At 48.0% G+C, this 21,125-nt stretch overlaps 1 protein-coding gene across 2 annotated transcripts in view; it reads left to right on the plus strand.

The window, feature by feature from the left end:
• Positions 1 to 21,125, plus strand: part of LOC115097810 (homer protein homolog 3-like) — a 39,427-nt gene that overhangs the window by 12,857 nt on the left and 5,445 nt on the right. Inside the window, exons 2-7 of one of the 2 annotated variants that reach the window (XM_029613891.1) lie at positions 2,298 to 2,454; positions 3,989 to 4,120; positions 5,617 to 5,724; positions 12,609 to 12,730; positions 15,213 to 15,369; positions 20,582 to 20,692. In XM_029613891.1, the coding sequence (XP_029469751.1) occupies positions 2,298 to 2,454; positions 3,989 to 4,120; positions 5,617 to 5,724; positions 12,609 to 12,730; positions 15,213 to 15,369; positions 20,582 to 20,692 (787 nt within the window). The remainder of the gene's footprint in view (positions 1 to 2,297; positions 2,455 to 3,988; positions 4,121 to 5,616; positions 5,725 to 12,608; positions 12,731 to 15,212; positions 15,370 to 20,581; positions 20,693 to 21,125) is intronic. The other variant, XM_029613892.1, reaches the window with a different exon arrangement.

Genomic DNA, 21,125 nt, shown 5'->3' on the forward strand with positions numbered 1-21,125 from the left:
CATCTCCCAGAGGAGCGAATCAGGGCAATCACCCCGGCCCCTTCCCGTTGGCAGAGCTGCCAGGGTCCTGCCCGTCTTCAGCAAAGTCCTCCTTTGCCTGCTGCTGACCCTCAGAAGCAGCAGCCTCGTCCTCTTCCTCCCCCCAGCAGGGCTTAGCTGCATCTGCATCCTCCTTTGCCAGCTTCCCCCTAAAGTCTGAATGGGGGGGCACCCAGTAATCTGCCGGCAGGCCACGCACGAACGTTCAGGCTTCAGACGCAGGCATCAGATGCAGGTGAGCAGCAGGAGAAAGCAAGGACAGGACTGCACAGGGGGGAGGGGCCCAGGCCCCCGGGCTCAACCACCTCCCCGGGTCATTCCCTGGGGCTGCTTTGTGAAGGTTTTGCCTGCGTGTTTCCTTTTTCTATGGAATTTCTTTTCTCTCCTGGTAGTTGCGGGAGATTAAATCCTTGGACAAAAGATTCTCTGTTTCAAAACTTATGTAACCTGACTAACTGCCCTTTTTATTGCCCCCTACTAAATCTGGCCCTACCTTGGCCAGTAACTGAAGAACATAAACACTTAAGACTTGCCATACTGGGTCAGACCAAGGGTCCATCAGGCCCAGTGTCGCCAATCCAGGTCACAAGTGCCTGGCAGGGTCCCCAGGGTCAGACAGATTCCAAGCTGCTTATCCCAGGAATAAGCAGTGGCTTTTCCCCAAGTCCATGTGACCTTAATAATAGTTTATGGACTTGTCCTCCAGAAACGGGTCCAAACCTTTTTTAAATGCAGCTACACTAACAGCTTTCACCACTTGTACAGCCATCCCTATGTACTGTATTATGTCTTTTTGTTTTTCCATTCGGCTTACACTGGGATGCTTTTGCCCTGGATGGAGGCTGTAGTGACTGATAGACTTGCTCCTCCGTTCAAAACTTGTTTACCCCCTTCTTTGGGAGAAAAGATCTGAGACCAGAATGCAAATCCCAGGCACGGTGTACAGCCCTCTGTACACACTAATGCCCTAGTGCAGGCACACTCCACAGCTTACAGCAATCAGAAGTGCAGTCAGATCTGTTCTTTGTCTTGTGACATGGAAAAAGCCAGCTGGACGCTTTGTTGCATTTCTGAGGTGTAGTAAAAATGTATAATTATTCTACAGATCATTGCACAGTCCTACAATAAGAATTACTATTAATACAGCACCATCAGTGTTCACAGTGCCATAAGCTGGTCCGGATTTAGACACAGGCAACAGCCTAGGATGCCAAATTTTGAAGGTGCCAAATATTCAGATCAAAAAGGGAGCCTGCTTCTGTTTGCTTTAGGGTCATGTGCTAGCACAGCTTCAGAAGGGGGAGCTGCCATGGCACTCTGCCTGTGGGTGATAAAATCTTAAATCCGGCCCCCGACCGTAAGTCACAAATCTGATGGAGGATGAGAGGGCCTGGAAGGGGGGCAGCGAGAGAAGTAGCGTAGAGCATTTCATCTAATCCTGAGTGTTTACGGAAATGTAGGAGCACCTTTCTGTTCCCCGGAAACATCCTCTCAGGTGTTGGCAGCCAGCTGCCCTCACTAATACCTACAGTGCCTAAATGTAATCCACTTTGAAAGGCGGAATATCAATACAATAAATTAAAAATGCCACAGGCCCCTGCTGCTGAGATCTGTTCAGTGCACGTCTGGTATTTGCCCCAGGTTTACAGTGCCAGTCGACGTCCAGGCTGGATCGGACATCAGCAGCGGACACTGTCAGCTTTGCTATTTAAAGCGGCAGTGGTCCTGGTTTTCTGAAGGACATGGGGTGGGAGAATCAGAGCTGCAAATCCGTGCATGCAATGGGACAAAACTAGGAGCGGATCAGCCTGTTTAGTGAACCTGAGGTGAGGAGGCAAGAATCCTCTCCCCCCACCCCAGAAGTTGTCTGAAAATGATTTTTTTTTTTTTTTCAAATTTGAAATGATCAAAGTAATTTTCATCCCTAGATCAGCCCCACTGAGGTCTGCTACTTCTTTCCCTGATTTTTGCCTCTATGCGTCTCTCACCGGACTTCTCGCCTCATCCTCATTACACAGCCAATAGGAGCTCACCTCCCAATATGCAAAAGAAGAGGCGTGGCCAAAAATCCAAGAAGCACATTGGCGGCCATATTTATAGTGGATCCTCAAATAAATGCCAATGTGTGGTTTTTTGGGGGGTTATTGTTTTTTTTTTTTGCCTAACAATTTTGTGAGAAAATAGGTATGAGGTTGAGTGGATTGCTCAGCCAGAGGAAGCAAAGTGTTACCGCTTGTCCCTTTTTGTCCCTGTTCTAGGGAGCAGCCGATTTTCAGCACCCGAGCCCATGTCTTCCAAATCGATCCTGCCACGAAAAGGAACTGGATCCCAGCCAGCAAGCATGCGGTCACAGTGTCCTACTTCTATGATGCTACACGCAACGTCTACCGAATCATCAGCGTGGGCGGCACCAAGGTACCCAGAGGGATTTCAGGTTTCTCTTTACACTGGGTTCCCTGCATGCCTCTTCCACACCACAGGTTAACGTCTAGCCAAGAAAACCTTGTCTTGGCCAATTACATCACCCACAGGCCGATACAGTAAAGTCCGCGGGAGAGCGGGCAAATGCCTGCTCTCCCGGCACGCGCATCGGCCACTTGCCGGTGCACGCGATTCTGTATTTAAATTAGGCCGGGCGGTAAAAACGGGAAAAAGGAGGCGCTAGGGGCACTAGCGCGTCCCTAGCGCCTCCTTTTGGACAGGAGCGGCGGCTGTCAGCAGGTTTGACAGCCGACGCTCAATTTTGCCGGCATCGGTTCTCGAGCCCGCTGACAGCCACGGGTTCGGAAACCGGACGCAGGCAAAATTGAGCATCTGGTTTTCGGCCTGACAGCCGCGGGCCGAATTCAAATTTTTTTTTTTAACTTTTTTTACTCTTCGGGTCCTCTGACTTAATATCGCCATGATATTAAGTCAGAGGGTGCACAGAAAAGCAGTTTTTACTGCTTTTCTGTGCACTTTCCCGGTGCCTACCTTTGGGTCGGCGCTAATTTCTGAAAGTAAAATGTGCGGCTTGGCTGCACATTTTACTTTCTGTATCCCGCGTGCATACCTAATAGCGCCCTCAACATGCATTTGCATGTTGAGGGCGCTATTAGGTGCCACGGGTTGGACGCGCGTTTTCCTCCCCTTACTGAATAAGGGGTAAGGGAAAACGCGCGTCCAACAGCAGAGTGCACTGTACTGTATCGCCCTACCAGTGAATAAAGCCCCAGTCCTAGGCTCGCCAGTTTGGCTCCAAGTTTTCTAAGCAGGCCTGTTTTTCACCCCATAGCCTACATCAACTAGAAATTCATATTCCCCTAAGAAAAGCAGGACTACATCTCCTTGTGGGCCATGGGGTTAAAAAAAAAACCCCACCTGTTGATTTCCCCCCCGCCCCCACACACACACACTGTCGCCTCCCTTTCCACTGGCTGTGCAGATTCCCTGAGGCTATGGCAAAGCTTGTATCTAGCTTTCTGAGTGTTGATGGAGGAAGACTCGGCCAAGGTGTGTGGTTTTAAGGGCCACTCTGTTCAGATCTCTCGGGTCCGTGCCCGTGGAGATGATGCCCTTGCTGGCAGATGTCACATATGGTTTGAAAGGCGGCAGGGCTGAGGGGTGGCTGGAATTCTCTTCCAGCCCTCAGCTGATTATGAGGATCTGAATTGCTCCAAGAGGTAAAATGCAAACGGGAGCAACGAGTACTGTTTCTTACCCTTCAAATAATTTCTGAGGTCTACATTCAGCGCCATTTGTCTGAGTTGAGAATCCGCTGCACTGACAGTCCTCAAGATGGCCCGATAACTGTTTCTCCAGCTAACTCGGGGTGGAGTCGGCTATCTGGCTAAGTTAAGCCAGATAATAAGCCCCGATTCTCAGCGGTGTTTCTCTGGCTAACGTTAACACAGCGGGGTATAGCCAGGAGTCTGTATGCTAAAGGTTTCCTCTCCTGATCTTCTCTCAGGCTATCATCAATAGCACCATAACCCCCAACATGACCTTCACCAAAACCTCGCAGAAGTTTGGCCAGTGGGCTGACAGCAGAGCCAATACCGTCTACGGGCTGGGCTTTGCCTCGGAGCACCATCTTTCTCAGGTAAGGTTGAAGGCTGTCGCCCCCCCGTAGGTGCTGGCTCTGTGGGTGCTTGAGCACCCCTAATACTGAACAAACTCCTTCACTGTGGCTAGGGGAGATCAATTTTGCATTGTTTAGCCCTCCCAGAGGTTGGCTGCCCTGGTCACCCCATCCTCTCCCTTCTCCTGGGGATGCCACCTTTTGTCCGTTCATCCTCCCTAGGCTGCCTGGGTTGTGCTGGGGCTCAGATACATCGGACGGCCCCTTAGGGGCTAAGAAGGTTGTAGCCCTCTCTCTGCTACAAAAGCCAGAAATGTGGAGGCCTGATCTGTGCTGTGAGAGCTGAAGAATGTGCAGGGTTTGGAGGTTTTTAGTAATAGGAGAGCTGACCTGACCATTTCCCTTATGTTAAAAACCAAAGAAGCACAGAAACACTGGAGTCTGGCTGCTTGTGTCTGTGCCTCCTGAGTTCTCTAGAGGTGCCTGAAACAGCAGGGTTAGCCAGATTCATCAACATTTCTAGGCACTATGGCTTCCTTTTTTGCTTTTATTCCAAGATGTCTTTGCTCTTTTTTTTTTTTTTTGTCACACTGTATTTTCTCTCTGTATTCCCTCTTACATTAAAACTTGAGAGCCTTTTATTGAGATAACACACCTGCACTTAAAAATTTCCTTCCCCAAGTTTGCTTTTCAGCTGTCCATGCTGTATTCACACACTATATGTATCAGAGTGACACCTGCACAGGGCTCTGATAGGTCTGCTTTTCAGCTGTCCATGCTGAATTCACACACTATATGTATGAGTGACACCTCACAGGGAGGGCTCTGATAGAGGTCTGCTTTTCAGCTGTCCATGCTGAATTCACACACTATATGTATGAGTGACACCTCACAGGGCTCTGATAGAGGTCTGCTTTTCAGCTGTCCAAGCTGTATTCATGCTTTACATGTATCAGTGTGACATCCTGTTGGGGCTCTGATAAAGATCAACACAGCAGTACCTCATTTTTACTAAATTCATTTTAAAGGACGCTGATAAGTAGAAGGAGCTCTCAAGGACTGTAGGTGCTAACATTTGCTCCTGAATTTTAAATCAGCAGCAGCAGCCAAGAGGATCTTCGGCTTGGTTTAACTGCAACTGAATTATTTATACTGCTTTTTTTTTTTTTTTTTTTACTAGAATGGCTTCTTTAATTTTACTTTCTTCATACGCAAGTGTTCTTTTAGCCAATTTCTGAATCTGTCCTGGCCCACAGATTGAGGATCACAGTGGCGGAGAGAACCAGCTGAGTTGGTCAGCTTGGTTAATGTAGTACCACTTCACCTCTTAGAGCCAAAAAATCAAATTTGACTTGTTCCACAGATGGAATGAGTTTGGCGTTCTCAGCCTAGTCCCAAGCGAGGCAGAATCTCAACATGTATAGTTGTTTTCTCAGCTGGTCCACCCTCTTGTTGTGAAGCCATGATGTTAGGTTCCTGTTTGGCATGTGGTAATCAATTCTCCTGCCTGCATACAGTTTGCAGAGAAGTTCCAAGAGGTGAAAGAGGCAGCCCGACTCGCCAGGGAAAAGTCCCAGGATAAAATCGAGCTCACAAACCCAGCTCTGAGCTTCACATCTCAGCAGGTAATGGGAATATGAATTCTAAGGGCTGTGGGTGGGTGGGAGAGGGGACGTGTACTAGTGGGTCTGTTTATCTATGTCACTTTGGATTCCAGTCCTCTGAGATCTTGGAAGCTAAGCTGGGTTGGGCCTGACCAGTACCTGAATGAGAGACCTCCCATGAACACAGGGAGCTGCAGGAAGGGCTTTTGATAATTCAGGAAGAGGCACTCTATCTGTCCAAAGTCCTGCCATGGTGTTATAGGGGGCATTCTTTCCTCTGACTCAGTGTCTCAAAATAATATCAGGATACATTCTTTCCTCTGACCTAGGTCTCAGCATGACATTGGAGAATACCCTTCTGATGCAATATCCCAGCAGGGTAGTGGGAATACTCTATCCTGCAAGCCAGTGCCCCAGCACCAGTGTAGGTGGAGAATAAAGTTGTGCCCTTGTTTTGATTGGGTAATTGTCTCAGAGCCACTCTGGTCCTTTAGTACCGGTTTGGATGTTCCCTTGCCAACTCGTTTGATTTCAGTGTCAGTCTGGACCAAAGTCAAACTAGAGTACTAAATCTCAGAAGCTTTACTATTCTCCCTCTCAGCCATCAGTTTACTGCTGAACGGACACAATCACTCCTGCCTGAAGAAAAACTCCTGCCAATGACAGGACAGGACACCCCGCCACGTTTTGCATGGAAGCAGAGAATCTGACAGCAGATAAGGACGGCCAGGTCCAATCTTTCTGCATAACTCCTTCTTGTGATGCCACAGACCCCAGCCAATCTTTAGCTTTGCCCACACTTCTTCACAATCAGGGATCATCTGGGCTTCTCCCAGGCTGCTTTGCGTTCACCACTCTTTTTGTGAAGAAAGATTTTATGCTGTTACTCCTGAGTCTATCCCCTGAGTCTTTTTTTTTTCAGAAATTTCTTTCCACTGAAAATGATTTGCTTCTTGTGTGATGTTTATACCTTCTGAAGTATTTGAATGTGTCTCTCGTATTCCTCTCCTTCAAGGTATACATAATTAGGTCAAGTTTCGTCTCATAGGGCTTTTGATGCACACCCTGCTCTATTTTGACTGCCTTTTTCTGGACGGCCCCCGCCCTATTTCCTTTTACAGGCAGTTCCCTCCAGAACTGGTAATTCGTCTCCTTTGCCTTCGCTCCCATTTCATTCATTCTCTCCCATTTCATTCATTCTCGGTTTATTGCCTTGGAGAATAATCGTGCTGGGGAAGAGTAATCCAGCCTTTTGCTGATAAGTTAGGAGGTGTGCATGGAAGAAAATGTTTGTTTGGTACTGCATGTTGTATTTTCCCAAGGCACGTCCTTTATTTCATTTTGCACTTAGTGCACGCTGAGACGAGGTAAACGATACTGCTTTAGCTTTTTGTGGCTTCGGATGGGACGGGGCACCAAACGACTTAACATTCGTTTGCTGTATTCATGTCTCTTTAAAAATGCCAGCACATCCCTAGCAGGGTCCTCTTATTTCATCTCTCTCCCTCTTCCCATGATAAGGATTAGCAGCAGCTTCATGCGCTAATGAAGAAATTTCAGCGCTGTCCTTCAGGAGACTTTTACCCGAACGCACCACGTGGCCCATGTCCCGGGCTGGATCCTCCTAATATACTTCCAAGGTGGCAGAACGGCTTGGTGACGCCGTCGAGCACCGGAAAAGCCCCTGTGCCATTGGCTAGTGCATGATCAGGGAGGGCGTGGTTCATTGTCGAGTCACGTGGTCTCCTTAGCCCGTGGGGCGGATCATGGATGGGTCATTCTCTCGCTAGTCCCTTTCCTGACAGCGATCGTATCTGTGGCGCTGCATATGGGGGGGGGGGGAGGCTGGAGAGCTGTTGCCCTAAATATAGCATAAGAAGGCTGTTTAGGGACCCACCTGGGTCCCTGTGTTCATTTATCATTCTGCAGCATATGACATGCAGCAGGAAGGGCTTAAAATACCACAGCTACAGCTTGGAAGAAAAGGAGGGCAGTGAAGGGGAGAGGAAGAAGAGAGGGGAAACGCAAAACTAAGATCCAGCAACAGATGTTCACCTATCCCTGTGTGTGTGTGTGTGTGGCAAATTTGGGGAATCCGCCTCCAAGCTCCTGGGGAAGACAAGCTCCAGATGTGTTTACCTTACTGACTTGAGTTTAGTCTTTTGGGGTTCCTTCATTGCTGTTGCCAAGCTGGCAATATATTCTGCCTGGAGTGTTTTACTGAAAATACTCTGGCGCCTCCTTTTATAAAAGTCTCCATTATAAGGAGCAGTTTGCCTCTCTTGCCCTTAGATGAAGCCTCATGCGGTATTTCGCAGGCCTGCAAGATTCTGCTGTAGTAAAGCATTTGTGAGAGAGGAGGCACTCTGGAACATGATCCATTTGTTGGACAGCAGCCACGCTAATGAAGCCTGGCACCATGGTTCCTGCCAGCGATCACTCTGTGTGACGGCGGGGGGAGATATGTGCTCGCCAAAGGTGCTTAAGCAACAGCAAACGCATCCAATAACATAATTACTTATATTGCATCAGAGTCTCCCTAAGCTGGAGGGGTGGTTTCAGCCTAGAATTTGCTTTGTTTATGGTTCTAATAACTATGAAAATCAGAATCATTCACAGAAAACTGGCTGTGTTCATAAGATGATGCCCCGATTATAAAATCTCTGTGGAGCACAGGGGTGATTTGCTGACATTAACACACAATCAGGCCGATGCAATATCCGTGCGTGAAAAACGGGTGCTCATGATTCAGTGGCCGCTTACCTAATGCACGCCCATCCCGTAGACAAATGAGCCGCTGTGTTAATAAAAAGGAGGCGCTAGGGGAAATTTGTGCATCCCTAGCGCCTCCTCGTCATCAGATGCTCAGGAGAAGTAGCTGTGCCCGGGTTAGGAAAACAGACACTTGTAAAATTTGACTTTTTTTTATGTATTTTTTTATTACGTTACTCCTTACTTTCTGCTTTTCTGTTAACCTTTGGGGCTCCTCAAGACTTAACGCCAGCTCCGGGGCTGGCATTCATTTTTGAGAGTAAAAATGTACACGTCGGGCGTACATTTATTTTTTTTACATAAGGGGGGAAAAGCTAATAGCTTCGTCAACATGGCATTTACATGCGATGAGCGCTATTGACTACGTGCTGGTTTGGATGTGCGTTTTGGACGCGCTAATCTCCTTATTGCATAGGACCCAACCGCGGGTTAGCCTGAGCACACGGTATTGCATCGGCCTGAATGATTTGTGGCACAGATGGGATTAGACCCCAGCTCTCGAGTATGGTAACATTGGGCTTTGCTGCCTGCTCCTGTTGGGACGTATGGAAAAGAAGGGGGCAATGCTGAAAGCATTTGTTCGCCCCTCCCCCTTGACTTTGTTTCCTTGTCTTACCCTCTTGCACAGAGAGTTGCCACCACCCCTCCCAGATCTGCCCTTCCCCCTATTCCCACTGCAGTTCCTTACTGGCAGCCTGAAACTAACTCAGTGTCAGCTCCTTGCCCGCAAGCTCTGACAAGCTAACCAGAGAGAGAGAAGTCCTACCACCTGCCCATAAATCCAGCCTCTCTCACTTTCTCTTTTCACGTTTCATTGCTGGTCACTCGGTACACCAGGCTCTTGTTTCTGTTGGTCTGCAGGAAAAAAAAAAATGAACATGGGAGACCTTATGCTAATTATTTTTGCTTGATGATTCTGTCTCTTCCCCCCTCCCCTTCCTCTTCCTCCAGTCTTGGCAAATATTTGCCTCCCAGAGCAGACAAGAAACCAGAGGTGCAAGGATTTGGCACTCAGAATGTGCTCGTATACTTGTGGAATGCCTGCAGACTTCATGAGAGATGGCACTGGAGCACAGGCTGTGCTGAGTTACCCCCTCCATCTGCATAGAGCACGGTGTCCTTGTGTCAAGGTCGTCTGAGTGGGCTGTTCTGCAGATGAGCTGTGTCTTGTCAGCCGCAGGCCTCATTACTGATTTTGTTATGGTGTGGGAGAGCTGAACAGGTCAAATGTTCCACAGCTACACTTGTTTAACCAGACAGGATTTTCCTATTACAAGGAAGGATTGGGGGGGGGGGGGGGTTTCCCCCTGCAGGAATTAACATTGCTGAAAGGTGAAAGCTGTCAGTCCAGCTTAACTGGTCAAGGTGAAATGTTCGCAGCCTCCTGGTATTCTCTCACCATGCAGAACACTGCTATTAAATGTCTTTCCACGCATGCTGACTCTGACATTCACACCAGTGACTGTGAAGGCCAAAACCTTGTATTGGCATGCCAAATCAGATTAGTATGTGAGAGAGTCTGAACCCCAACCAAGTACATAAATCTCAATCCTGCCCTACAGTGTCCCCTTTTAGGCCACTACTGAGATACACCCTCATCCTGAACACACATACACACACACACCTGCCAGTGCACCATAGTCTTGTCCTAACTGAAAGTGCACAGGAGCTCACGGGGATGAGATCTCATTCCTTTGCCTGTAACTTAGCACCCAGACAGTAGAATTTCAGGTAAGGTACATGGTCTGTTTAGGCAAGGCAAGATGGAGCTCTGTTGAATATTCCAGGAGGAGTTTACTGGAAGCGATTTCTGTGTTTCCATAATGGAGCACTAATTATGTAGCACTCCAGTCTGCACATGATGGATTAATTGTACAGCTGCCTGCACAATTCTCTACCTCTCTTCGTTCCTGTCTGGCTAGCCATGCCGGGATGCAGAAACTGCCTCTGTAAACCTGGAGTCTGCAGAAGTGCACCTTTCTTGCCCCAGAGATGTGCATTCCGTTTGCACAGATAGCAGCTGGGCGCCTGTCTCTGGATAGCACCGTCTCTGTGTTTTGGAACGTTTAAAGAACGGGGATCTTCATTTCATCCCATGCTCTCCCACATCAGACAGCACTGGCCCCCTGCACACACACACCGCTGCTTCCTTGACAGTCTCTCCAGAACTGATTCTCCTCTCCTTTCAAAAGCTCGAGTCAGGAGAGGGATCTGTCTCCTGGTATTACCTTGAGGGTTGCATAACCTCGACAGCCTCTTGGCTATAGTAGTGTCAGTCTGTTCTGCATTCCCCCCCACCATCCCTACCCCAAAGAATCCAAGAGCCTCAGGCTGTAGTTGCTTTTTGAAAACGGCAGAAGAGAGTTAGGATTAGGATGCAGGAGAGTGGCAATGACATCACTCTGGCTGAAAGGGATGCTATGACCCTTTGGGGCCGTTGCAATAATGTTTGCGGAAAGCCGGCGCTGACTTTTCAGCACCCACTTTCTTAACGCAAGCAGGTTCCCGCAAGGGCACCATGCGATATGTAAATTAGGGAGTCACGCTAGGAAGACGGTGCTAGGGTCGCTTGCGCGACCTTAGCGCCTCCTTGCTTATGTGACCCCGCCGCGGCTGCCGGTTATGAAGACCGACGCCGGTAAGCTCAGCCTCGGTTTTCATAACCGGCCCGTCTGCCAGTAATGAAAACGGCCGCCGAACAGACGGGCCGGTTATGAAAACCGAGGCCGAGCTTTACCGGCGTCTATCTTCATAACTTGGCGGTCTGCCAAGTTATTTTATTTTTTTTACTTTAAAAAAGAAGTAAAGAAAAGCAGGTTTTTTTTTTCTGCTTTTCTGTACTTCTTTTACCTGCGCTCAGCTATTAACGCCTGCTCCAGGCAGGCGTTAATAGCTGAGCGATAAATGTGCATCTGAAACGCACATTTATCTTTTTGCATGCGGAGTGAATGAGTAATAGGCTCAATCACGTGCATGTGCATGTGATGAGCGCTATCTCATTCACTCCGCATGGGACGTGCGTTAAGTAGGCGCTAATCCCACTATTGCATTAGGGGGTGGATTAGCGCCCATTTATCCCGCGTCCGACTGTATTGCATCGGCCCCTGTAGTCATGGCCCCTGTAGTCATGGCTACAGCTGTCAAACAAAGGGCAGATGGTACGAGCTTGCCCTGAGATGTGCACGATGGGGGCCGATGCAATAAACGAGCGCAGAAAACGGGTGCTCAGTGTTTGAGCGTCCGCTTTCCTAATGCGCACCCAGGCACCTCTCCTGAATGCCCAGGAAAGGTGGGCTGCCCGGGGGTTAGGAAAGCGAACGCTCAATTTTACGAGCGTCCATTTTCTTAACCCGTGCACAGCCAAGGGTTAGGAAAACGGACGCTCGTTAACTTAAGCGTCTGTTTCCCTAACCTGATCTCCGGCACTTTTTTTTTTTACATTTTTTTTTAAACCTTTTGGTTCCTCTGACTTAATATCGCCACGATATTAAGTCGGAGGATGTACAGAAAAGCAGTATTATCTGCTTTTCTGTACAACTTTGTGAGCGTAAAAATGTGTGGGTCGGGCGCACTTTTTTTTTTTTTTTAAGATCTGGGGTGAATAACTAATAACCTCATCATCATGCATTTGCATGCGACGAGTGCTATTAGTTTCGTTGGGGGTTGGGCATGGGTTTTGGACGCGCTAATCCCCTTACAGCGTAAGGGGCTGTGGACGCGCGTCCAACCAGGGGTTAAAGGGTGCGCTCGGCTGAGCAGCCCTGATCTGCTCCGGCCCCTTTATGTCTTTGCCTAGAGGTGACATATATTGGGAGGGGGGAAGGGCGCTGTTGTTTGTCCCCTGTCTTTGCTTTGCCCATCCGTACAGGAGTGTAACATATCGAGGGGTGTGTTATGTCTCTGCTTTGCCCATCCGTACAGGAGTGTAACATATCGAGGGGTGTGTTATGTCTCTGCTTTGCCCATCCGTACAGGAGTGTAACATATCGAGGGGTGTGTTATGTCTCTGCTTTGCCCATCCGTACAGGAGTGTAACATATCGAGGGGTGTGTTATGTCTCTGCTTTGCCCATCCGTACAGGAGTGTAACATATCGAGGGGTGTGTTATGTCTCTGCTTTGCTCCTCCCCCCAGGTGCTGCCGTCCCCAGTCATTAGTTCCAATGGCCCGGGGGATGAGAAGTTCTTCAGGAGTCAGAGCGCTGATGTGGAGCTGACGACAGAGAAGGAACGCCTGAAGAAAATGCGTTCAGAAGGGTGATCCTATTTTGTAATCTCTTGGGGAAAAATTTGACATGCATAGATTTACTGTGGTCAACATATGGATATATTAAAAAAAAAAAAAAAAGTCCATTTCCAGGTATACCATAGTATTGTAGTAACGACAGCAGATAAAAGACCAAATGGTCCATTCAGTCTGCTCAACAAGTTGCTCATGGTAATAACTGCCGCTCCTTGCAGGTTACTCCCATGCCTTTTGTTAAGGATAGTAACTGCCGCTCCGTGCAGGTTACCCCCATACATTCTGTTAAGGGCAGTAACTGCCACGCCATACAGGTTACCCCCATGCCTTCTGTTAAGAGTAGTAACTGCCACTCCATGTAGGTTACCCCGATGCATTCTGTTAAGGGTAATAACTGCCACTCCATGTAGGTTACCCCGATGCATTCTGTTAAGGGTAGTAACTGCCACTCCATGTAGGTTACCCCGATGCATTCTCTTAAGGGTAATAACTGCCACGCCATACAGGTTACCCCCATGCCTTCTGTTAAGAGTAGTAACTGCCACTCCATGTAGGTTACCCCGATGCATTCTGTTAAGGGTAATAACTGCCACTCCATGTAGGTTACCCCGATGCATTCTGTTAAGGGTAGTAACTGCCACTCCATGTAGGTTACCCCGATGCATTCTGTTAAGGGTAATAACTGCCACTCCATGTAGGTTACCCCGATGTATTCTGTTAAGGGTAGTAACTGCTGCTCTGTGAAGCACCTGGATAGATCTAAATAATTTATATATAATTATTTAAATTAGTATGCAGTCTTGGATGTTGCAGATATAAAACATATGGATACAACATATTAGCATTTCCATTGGTACGTGTGTGTGTTTCCATGTGAATGTTCTTAGGCTCCATTTGTGTGTGGGTACTTGAACAGAATTAACACACACTTGGTTGTGTAGGCAAGAGTATACATATGTGCATGGCTGTGCACACGTGTGCACATGCACGCATGACTGCACACTTGTGTCTCTGAGGGTTCGTGTGTGTTTGGCTGTGTATACGTGTCTATGCGTGAGAATTAATGTGTACATATGTGATGGTGCCAAAAGCGAACAGATTGTCGGTACTGCATCTCAGGTGCTGTGACCTCTAGAGAGACTCTAGGTCATGTCAGTGCTAATAGTGAACAGACGGCGATGAATCCTGGGCTCCGCTCAGCCCTTTCAGAGACCAATTTCCAACTGCTCAGGTAGTCATTCCCCTGGGACTCTCTCTTACTCGACACTCCCCCACCCTCTGTGCATCTCTCTCTCTCTCGCTCTCCCTATCTGTCCACAACCCTCTCCCTTCTCTTTGCTTGTTGTAATGTGGTTTACTTTCACTTTTGGGGAGTAAAGGAAGAGGTGAAAGTCCTAGGGAGTTTCCAAAGGAAATGGAGAGAAGCACAAAAGGCATAGCTGAGGGCTAAACAGGGTGGAGGTGAGGATGGTGTGTTGACATCTGCTGGACTGGAGAGGGGAGGGAGATGGCATGAGATCTGCTGGACAGGGGGCTGGTGAATGAAATCTGCACGAGTCGGGGAGAAGCAGGCAGCAGTGAAATCTGCCGGCACAGTCTCCCCTGGGCTTTTTATGATTAACACTGGGGAAAAGTGGAATCACCTTCCCTGTCAGAGGCTGTCCTCTAACAGCTGTGTGCCAAAGTTAAGGAGACAGAAAGCGACCTGTGTAGCTAAAGAATACGCAAACACGCCATGAGTGATCGAGTGTCTATACAGACACATACACACGTGTCCATAATTTGGGGATAATCAGTAAGTGTGAATTAAGCCACTACAAAAGGCACTCAGTCCAGGTAGTAAAATTAGTTCATTAAGCTAACAAGGGTTTGGACATTTTTTTCAGACTAGGTTGTTCCCTTCCTCAGGTGATGTACTTTACTATACCGGAGAAGAGAACCTAAATAACCCCCAAACCTTCCACTTTAAAGCAACTTTTGGATGTCCTTACTACATTTCTGTTAAGTAGCAAGCTGTCATCCCATCTGAGGGGACCGAAGGGTCAGTGAAGGCCTGAGGTGGACACCAGGATCTCAAACTCCCCAAGGCCTCTCTCGCCAGGACTTTCCTGGCCAGGCAGATTCCTGCATGCACCAGATTCTGTCAGATTTTCATGTCGAGAGGCAAGGGAGTGTGTTTAATCTCCGAGGTCAGGTGTGTCAGCTCACCATTCTTGCATAGGTCACTGGTTTCACCCCAGTGCATCTATGGACGTGTAGTTCTTGCTGTTCTTCTAATGAATCTGGAACTACAAGTTCTTAGAAACAATGGGCACAAAACCAGGACTGACTTAGTCATATATGCCATGGAGCTTGTTAGCCACCCCAGACGTACATGAAAGAGAGGTGGGGATTGGAGGCTTTGAAAGGGAGGCTCTGATGCATGGATGGGACTGTATGAAGCAAGGGATATAAGTGCCTGGCCTGACCTGACCTTTGGTTCTGGGCTCTCCACAGCTCGGTGTGTGAGGTACAGTGGGAAGCTGAATACTTTAGCCTCCAAGACAACAACAACAAGCTGCTGGCAGCTCTGCAAGAGGCCAGCGCCAACGTGGAGCAGTGGAAGAGACGGCTGGCAGCTTACCAAGATGAGACAGAGAGACTGCGTCAGCGGGTAGGCACAGAACAGCAGGTTACAGGATCCCTCTTGCCCCGTACTCCCTCATTGTGGTCCTAAAGACTGGTCTTTATTCCATTCTGTCTTGATCAAAAAACAAAAGAGCTCTTCACTAGGAGCTTTATGTCTCTCCTTCCCTTTGCGTGGTCCCTCAGTGTGGCATGTGATAGGGCCCGGAATAATATCAGGCTGGAAGGTGGGTTACTTGTCCCTTTCTGCACTCTCTTTTAGACATTCATGTCGGCTGTTTCACCGCACATATGTCTGTCCTGAACTCTCATTTGCCGACGTTTACCATTCCCTCTGCAGATCTGTCCTAATATCCTCAATGCACAGGTCACCGAACAGCAGGGATATTGACATTTTATTCCCAGGAATTTTCTGGTCCTATGTCCTGCAGGTTTCTGGAATACACAAGCAACACAGCACCCAAAACACAGTAGTGGCACATGGCAAGGTCCCCTGCCCAGAAGAGAAAGATGTTGTCCCTAATACACAGGAGCTAGATGGGATTATGAAAATAGTGCCATTACCAGCACCTCTGTAACAAAGTGCTAGAAAGTTCTAGCCCAACTCTTCTCAAAGTAGGTCAGCAGTGGAGACAAATACAGTCTCCAGCAGTGGATGAATCACAGAGCAACAGAATAACCTATATATTGTGATAAGCCAGAGAGGGCCTCAGGGGGGCACACAGCAGGAGGCAGAAGAGCTATAGGAATCCTTGGGAGTCAGACTGGTTGAGTGATAGACAGCAGAAGCTGGTGGTAAATGAAAATCAATCAGAGGAGAGAAAGATAATTAATGGACCTTGGGGGTCAGTTCTGGGGCCAGCTCTGTTCAACATCTTTAGAGTGATATTGTGGAGGGTTTAGTGGGGGGAAGTTTGTCTTTGTTTTGTTTTTTTTTGCAGGTAACACAAAGATCTCCAGCAGAGTAGATGCCCTTGAGGGAGTAGACAAAATGGGACGTGATCTAAGAAGGCTTGAGGAGGTTCTAAATCTTGCAGTAAGATTCAGTGCAAAAAAAAAAAATGCAGTTATGCATTTTGGGTTTAGGAATCCAAAAGAATTGTATGTTGATGATGGGGGGGAAAGAGACTGATGTGCACAGATTGGCAGTGATATTGTCTGACGATCTGAAGGCAGAGAAGCAAGGTGACAAGGAGGTGACTAGGGCCAGATGAGTGCGGGACTGCATAGAGAAAAAGGCCTCCCCTGGACTACCGCCGATATCTCAGAAAGGACATGGAAAGGCCAGAGACGGTCCAGAGAGAGGCAACCAAGATGAGGCACGGTTTGTATCAGAAGCCCTGTGAGACGAGACTGAAGGACTTCAATGTGTATACCTTAGAAGAGAGGGGAGTTGTGGGGAATAAGACAGAGACATTTAAATACCTGAAAGATGTTTAAAAAATACATAAGCAACAAATCGTTTCCAATGGAAAGGTAGCTGTAGCACTAGGGCTTGATTCAGGAATAATGTCATAAAGTTGGGGGGGTTTTTCACAGAGAGGTTGATGAATTGCCTTTCAGGAGGAAGTGGTGGCAGGGCTGGTGCCAGTTGTTTTGCTGCTCTGTGTGAAAAATTACTGTGCTGCCCCCCCCCCCCCCCCCCCACCCCGATTCATTCAGTGCCTGTCCCGGGCCTATCAAATAAAGCCCAGCTCCGTCCTGCAATCTATAGAGTCGACGCAAAAAAATCAGCGTGGAAAACAGGCGTTCAGTGCTGCATGCCTGCTTTCCTAAAGCATGCCCAGCACTTCCCCTGGGCCCGAGATTGAATATTTAAATGAGGGGTCGCTAGGGACAAATGTGTGCCCCCTAGCACCGCCTTGGCAGTGGGCGCCCAGGAGAAGTCGGCTGTCAGCGGGTTACGAGCGTCCGTTTCTCTAACCTGTGCACAGCCACGGGTTAGGAAAAGGGACGCTCGATAATCGAGCGTCCCTTTTCCTAACCTGACCACCGGCACAGTTTTGTTTTGTTTTTTTTTAAATGTTTTGGTTCCTCGGACTTAATATCACCACAATATTAAGTCAGAGGATGTACCGAAAAGCAGTATTTTCTGCTTTTCTGTACACTTTTTTTGGGTTGCTCAGAAATTAACACCTGCTCTGGGGAGGCATTAATTTCTGAGCGTAAAAATGTGCGGGTCAGGTGCACATTTTTTTGGGATCTGGAGAGGATAGCTAATAGCCGCGTGAACAATCATTTGCATGTGATGAGTGCTATTAGTTTTGCGGGGCGGAGGGGTGGGGCTGGACGCACGTTTTGGACGCGCTAATCCCCTTCTAGCGTAAGCGGTGGTGGATACGTCCAAAACGCACATCCAGCTACGGTCCCTATATATTTTAAAACTGACACATCCCCCACCCCCGCCACAGAACCCATGGATAAGGAAGTGTATTAGGTACCCTAGGCAGACTTACAGCCTTGCACACTTGCCAGCCCCGCATACACACACACACAATTAAATTATGCATTTATAACAAATTTTACATGAAAAAGAACTTTCAAAAGTACAGTCTGCTGAGGCAAAAATATTACTTGCAACATTCATATTATATTTACATGCACTGCTGTGGTACCAACCAGAAAACTCTGCAAAAAAGACACGTGGAGTTCCTATGGAATTAGATTTATTGTAATGCATGCTAGGTGTGGGCTTGGCCCTCAGAAAGCCTTGAATAAATGGAATTACCATTACAATATACTAAACCTCCCATACCAAAACAACCCTAACAACCTTATCTATGAAAAGGCCACACTGCACATATTACACCAGGCCCTAGAACACCAATAAAACTCTTATTAGGAAACCAGGCTGCCTTAGATCCCTTCACAGAAATTAAATGCCAGCAAAATACCTCACCTCGGTCACATATGCCGAACACAGAGAGACCCTCACCAAATAAAGAAAAAAGAGATCAGAAAGTATAAACAAAAATGTGCTGAGAAGAACTGAACTGGAACCCACAACAAGCCAGCCTCTATATGCAGAGCAATAATGGAAAAACAAACATTACCATTTTTCATAAAAACATTAAATAATAAAATCAAGAAACAATAAAATAATCATAATAATAAAAGAATATTCATAAAAAGAATATTTAAAACCAGTTAATGAATAGAATATAAAAAATGTCCCAAACACCAATAAAATATTTCAAAATCTGATGAATAAAAAATCCAATTAAAAATATTCTATTCTCCCCCCTCCCCCCCCAAAAAAAAATTTTCAAAAGAGCAGAATCATAAAATTACAAACAATAATTAAAACTAATAAGGATTTTAAAATCTGCTCTCCATACCTGGGATCAGATTTTCAGTCTGCCTGAGTTTGCCATGGATTGGGAGAGGTAGGGCCGCACAAATTTTATCTTCTCTCTCACACACGTGCACAATAACACATTCATTCTCTCACACACTCCCTCTCTGTAACATACACAGGCTCCCTCTCCCTCACAGATACATTGTGTGCGTGCTTGTGAGAGTCTATATAGGACACATTGGCTCTCACAGGCACAAAACATACACAAACACACAAGCTCTCACACAGACACAGGTTCTCACACAGACACACACACACGCACATAGAAACAGGCTCTCAGAAACACACAGGCTCTCACTCATTCATACATACATAATAGCTCACACACATGGTCTCCTGTTATCATCGGGCCATGGCGGGATGAGCTCCACCACAGCCCTGCAGGCCTCCTGCTATCTTCGAGCCGTTCGGCCCACCAATCTTCCTGCTTGGGGGAGGTGGAGGGAGCGGAAGCTGTGCGTGGGCGTGAGCACACCCATACCCATACATGGAAGATGGACCTCTCTTTTGGTCGCCGGCGCTCTTTCCTTCTTCAGCCGCCGGCTGCTTAGGCTCCACCAGCGGCCCACAGCCTCTCCTGCTGCCGCCAGCCCGCTGCCTCCCTGGGTGTGCCGCCCCATGCAAATGCACGGTATTGCACATGCGGTCGCACCGGGCCTGGGTGGTGGAGACAAAACCAGTAAGAGATTTCAAAGAGCAGTGGGATAACTGCAGAGGAGACAGAGGATGGGAACAAAGCACTAGGTAGCCTGCACGGAGTAGCAGTGATACGATGGCTGCTTTGTGTTTCCAGGAATGCACTGGGGGAACCTGCATGGAGCCGCAGTACCAATCCCATACTGCACTGAGCAGACTGGGTGGGCCATTTTGATCTTCATCTGCCATCATTAGGGACCTTCATTTCCAGTTTTAATTTTATTTTACCTGGGAATTTATTGTTGTTTTATTAAAACAAGAACAAAAATGGGAGAAATCAGTGGGGGAAAAATGACTTGTCATTTTTCCAGGTAGACATAATGTTTGTTCTTATTGTAATATACTCTGATTATATTCTCAGGAAAAGTAAAATAAAAGCTGAAAATGAAGGTCCCCGGCCATTGTTTACTATGTTCCCCACACCCATGCCCTCCCTGTCTTGCACACCCATGCCCTCCCTGTCTTGCACACCCATGCCCTCCCTGTCTTGCACACCCATGCCCTCCCTGTCTTGCACACACATGCCCTCCCTGTCTTGCACACACATGCCCTCCCTGTCTTGCACACCCATGCCCTCCCTGTCTTGCACACCCATGCTCCCCTTCTCCCCAGTCCCAGTGGTCGGGAGGACTGACCTTGAGGCACTGAGGAGGGTTCCCAGGCTTGTGACGCAGCTCGGCTCAGCTCTTCTCTCATTTCACCAAGGTTGCCTTGATGTCATTAGAGAAACGAGATAATGCAGCAGAAATGTAAAGTCCCACAGAGGCGAGACCAGACCACGTCTTTTGTTTAGAGAGGAAGGGAAACTGTTCATCATAACTTGTAAATCAAATGTAACTTAAAGGGTTGTTGTAACAGCGAATCTGATTACAGTACATTCCTGTACTGTAACACTAGAGGAATTGCCCAATGTTCCTATAACCCCCCCCCCCCACCCTGGTACTGTAACACTAGAGGAGACCCCCTGCCCTCCACCACCCTCCAGTCCCCTCTCACACATCTAATATTAGATGGAGCACTGACTAACTAAAGCTCAGAGATTGGACTCTGTGACAGCAGCACAGGGAGTCACCTATACAGTTGGTGGCAGAGCTGGGATTCATACTGAAGACACAGCAGTTCTCCCCTCCCCCAGCACCAGCGGGCGGTCCCTGTCTTTGTCTGATGATCTGTGGCTCTGTTGCAGGTGTCAGACCTGGAATCTCAGGGGGGCCCAGCCCCTGCCGCAGAGGGCCGGAAGGAGCAGCTCGGCCGCACCCTGGAGGACATGGAGAGCCTACTCAGGGCCAAAGAGGAGGTAGGGCATGGAAATGGAGCAGGATGAATCCTCCTGATTTCAGCCGGACTCTCACCTCCTGCACTTCAGCCGAGGCGCTGTTCTATACAGGCCCCTCCCCACAGATCCACAGGCCTAGTATTCCTTCCCCAAAAAAACCCCATGTAAATGTAAAATTCCAAACAATGTTAGGATGGGAAAGAACGACGGCCAGAAAAGGAAGCAAGAGAGTGCAGAAGGAGGCAGGAAGATATTTTGATCATAGCTCTGGGTTATTTTATCCCAGGTAGAGTTGTGAACAAGGCTGCACTGCCAGGCATTATTTAAGCACTGGGCAGACGCAGCACTTGTCAGTCCTTGAGCTTCCAAGGCAGGCATTACTGAGCCAACAGCAGTTGACCCCGGCGAAGCAGCCCCCGCCCTTAAGATGTCATTTATCACCTCCAGCCTCCTA

Source organism: Rhinatrema bivittatum, chromosome 8 (assembly GCF_901001135.1).
Source record: "Rhinatrema bivittatum chromosome 8, aRhiBiv1.1, whole genome shotgun sequence".
NCBI lineage: Eukaryota > Metazoa > Chordata > Amphibia > Gymnophiona > Rhinatrematidae > Rhinatrema > Rhinatrema bivittatum.